Source organism: Citrus clementina, unplaced genomic scaffold (genome assembly GCF_000493195.1).
Source record: "Citrus clementina cultivar Clemenules unplaced genomic scaffold, Citrus_clementina_v1.0 scaffold_6, whole genome shotgun sequence".
NCBI lineage: Eukaryota > Viridiplantae > Streptophyta > Magnoliopsida > Sapindales > Rutaceae > Citrus > Citrus x clementina.
In genome coordinates, this window is record NW_006262139.1 from 21,191,982 (window position 1) to 21,195,636 (window position 3,655).

At 37.6% G+C, this 3,655-nt stretch overlaps 1 protein-coding gene across 1 annotated transcript; it reads right to left on the reverse strand.

Annotated features, from left to right (window-relative positions):
* Window positions 1-288: 288 nt before the first annotated feature.
* On the reverse strand, window positions 289-2,261 carry LOC18039464 (cytochrome P450 76A2). Its single transcript, XM_006430261.1, has 2 exons — window positions 1,314-2,261; window positions 289-888 (listed from the first exon to the last, which is right to left on the reverse strand). The coding sequence occupies exons 1-2, from the start codon at window positions 2,259-2,261 to the stop codon at window positions 289-291; spliced, it is 1,548 nt and encodes a 515-aa protein (XP_006430324.1).
* Window positions 2,262-3,655: the final 1,394 nt, after the last annotated feature.

Sequence of the window (3,655 nt, forward strand, 5' to 3'; positions counted from 1 at the left end):
GTAATAAAACTCAAAAAATAGTTTATTTACATGAGAAAAAAAAACTAAAGAGTTTATTCCACAAAAATCAATCAAATAAAAAATTCGCTCTCACAAATACTACACAGACACCTATTATTTATACTAGCTAGTAGCTACAATCTATTATTGTATTACTATAGTTATTAAACAAGAAATACCACCAGTAGAAGATTCATTCCTAAGCTAGAACAATGAAGTAATTAAACTCAATGATCTTGGATTTGATTAGCAGTTCTCGCGCTTCTTGCGCCCCTTGACTTTGAGTTTTCATTTACACCTTTTAGGTACTGCAATTAATGGCTCGGCCTTTCGCACAGTAATACCCATCCTATCATTCATATCAATTTCCTCCTTACAATCAAGTTCCCAGTCAAATTGGTGAAGCAATGAGCCCAATATGAGATGTAACATTCTGTGAGCCAATGGTACACCAGCACACATTCTTCTCCCAGCTCCGAATGGAATCAACTCATAATTTTGCCCCTTGTAATCAACTGTTGAGCCTAAAAATCTCTCGGGCTTAAAAGACCAAGGCTCATCCCATACTTCAGGATCTCTTCCAATTGCCCATGCGTTTACCAGAACTTGGGTATCTTTGGGTATGTGATAGCCCTGGAAGTTGGTGTCCTCCATTGCTCGCCGCGGAACCAAGAATGGAATCGGAGGATGTAATCGGAGAGTTTCTTTAATCACAGCTTTTAAGTATGGAAGATTGTCAATATCATCCTCTTCAAATGTTCTGTCCGCTCCAACTGCTTGAGCAAGTTCAGCTTTGGCCTTGTTTAGTGACTCGGGGTTGGTTAGGAGCTCGGTCAGTGCCCATTCGATTGTGCTACTTGTTGTTTCTGAACCGGCCAAAAATATTTCCTAGCGAACACAATCGCAATTAGCCTTAAACATTGAATATATCGAACGTACTTGCCCAAAGTCATCTGAATATATCACAATCTTACTCTATATATCCATTGAAATATTGCATGGCTACTTTGCCCTTTTTTTTATATAAGATGAAGAAGATTTAAAATACATAGTCAGGCATAATGTAAAAAATTTGATGAATTCAAACAACTTAACTTAACATCTATTCAGCTAGATTATCGACAGCAGAGTTTTGGGGCGAATAAGTTGGAGTCTCTTTGCAAAAGGAATCCAGAAAATATTATTTTTCCCCAATGTTAGTGGCACACACATGCATGGCTTATCAATATATACATATAGAAATTTCGGATGTATAATAACAAAAATGAACTAAAATGATGTCAATGGACATATGTATATATATTTGTACTTACCAGAATAAAGATGTTGAGATCCTTCTCGGAAACTTTTGCCGGCTCATCCTTGCCATTACCTTCAAAATCAAGCAACACATCCAAGAAATCTTTCCTCTTTTCATCACTAGTACCCGTAATATACTTATCCTTTTTCTCCAATCTTTCCTTAACAAACTTAGACGCAATCTCCAATGCTTTACCAACATCCCTCTCCATTTTTCTCCTCAATCCCTGAGGATCCAGCCTCCGCAAAATCGGGAAAAAATCCGCCAAATTTGCATGCCCCGACCATTCCATCAGCCCCATCATTGCTTGGAAAAACTCTGCACCATCATTTGACTCCCGATCCAATAAATCACGCGACAGCATAAGGTTTCCTAACAAGTTAAACGTAGACAGGAACACCAAACGTGCCACGTGAACCCCACTCGCCTCTTGCTCGATCCATAACAACATGTCGTTTACGCATTTCCTACGGACAGATGCGGTCTCATTTATACGCTTGGTTGCCAGCATTTCCACAGTGACAAGGCGTCTTAGCACGCGCCAGAACGCACCATATGGGGCCAGTGCTAGTGAGCTCTTATCGTAGCCGTGGACGCGCATGGTTTCGGTGACTTTGCGTTCGGCGAATGTGGAGTCATGGTTCTTGAAAAAGTCTGTAGCTGCTTTGGCGGAGAGAATCGCCATGGTGTTTATGGCCCCGAATTTCAGCCATAAAACGTCGCCATACTTCTGTCTGAGCTCGGTTAGGGTTCGATGCGGCACTGTGCCCAGATCGAACATGTTGCCAATTATTGGCCATCCCGGTGGCCCCGGTGGGTGCTGCTTGGGCCGGCTAGATTTTCTTCGGTGGAGTAGTAGTACTGCTCCTGATGCTGAGAAGATGATAATGCAAACCAGAAGGCCAAGCCAATCCATTTGATCAGAATTCTCTCTTAATCTTAGTTTTTCGTGAATCGCCATAGAACGACCGATGTTATATATATATATATATGTACATGCACGTAATTTGTTCGGTAGTATGGGCAGAATATCACAACTTAGCAAATTAAGATGCTCCGTCTCAATTAAATAAATTTGATAAGCAATGCATGGATGAGGTCTTGTGAGTTTGCCAATGCATCAGCTGTAGAAAATAATATATATATACGTGGCTATCATATATGAGTTTTGATTAATTGATCGTCTCTGAAATCTAAGTTAGCAACAATTAATCGATATACAAGGCAACAATTTTACAGCATACTCTATTATTATTATAATTATTAAGCTGATCAATTAATCAAAACCTATAAATTAAAAATTTGAAGGTCAAGGATAAGGACTCATATTTTAACTTAACGAATATGATTTCAAGTGCACTTAGTCCTTTAAAAAAGTTTAATAAGCATCGTTGGTGTCACCATTATGATTAGAGATACTCTTCAAATTAAGAAGCAAACGAAAAGAATCTGACGCTGACTTTTCTCTATGGTTTGCGAATCTGCTGCCGAATGCAATAGCAAGCAATATATAAAAGCTTATTTCTGAGTGTGTGTGTGTGTATATATATATATAACTATTTTGAAGTTTACTAAATATATCGAAATGCATAATATGATACTAATACACACGCTTCATTTTTTCTCACGCCGACTCGAGCAATTACGCAACAAGCATTCAATCTACATCGAAAGGATACTAGAAAGCTTTGAAATTGATTTTTGATGCTCTGTAACCGTTAGATTACTTCCCTGCTCCATGCAAATGCTTTGAAAGAGATATGAATACGAGCAAATTAATGAGAAAAATACGTGCAGAAGAGATAAATATGCACATGATAATGGAGTTAGACCTCAGCATATTTGGAACAAATTCAGCAGTGATGGAACTTTAAGTGCAGCTCAATGCTATTGAGAAGTTCAACAAAAAATATTATCTTCCACTTCCACCAAGTTGAAATCCCATTTGAAAAATTGGCTTTCCAAGAAGGGGAGAAAGATATTTTCACATACATAAGAGATTTGAGTCCTCAACTTTAAGAATGAAATGAAAAAGAACTTATGATTACAATTTTAAAATATTTTACAATTTGAAGTCTACTGAGACTTTAAATGCATACATTTTTAAATACATCGTAGAAGTCTACTGAGGCTATCTTAAAAAATTACTCCTACTAATAATATTAGAGAAAATTCTACTTATTTTCATTTTTTTTTTCTTTTGGAAAGGAAACGAGACTCCCATGTTACTTAGTTGAAATGACGCCTTCAACATTCTTTAAGCTACCAGCCCAAAAGCCCAATGGCAAGAAAATTAATCTGTAAAAGCAAAAGAAAATGGAGTTGGACTATTGGCACTCCTATGATCTCCTCATA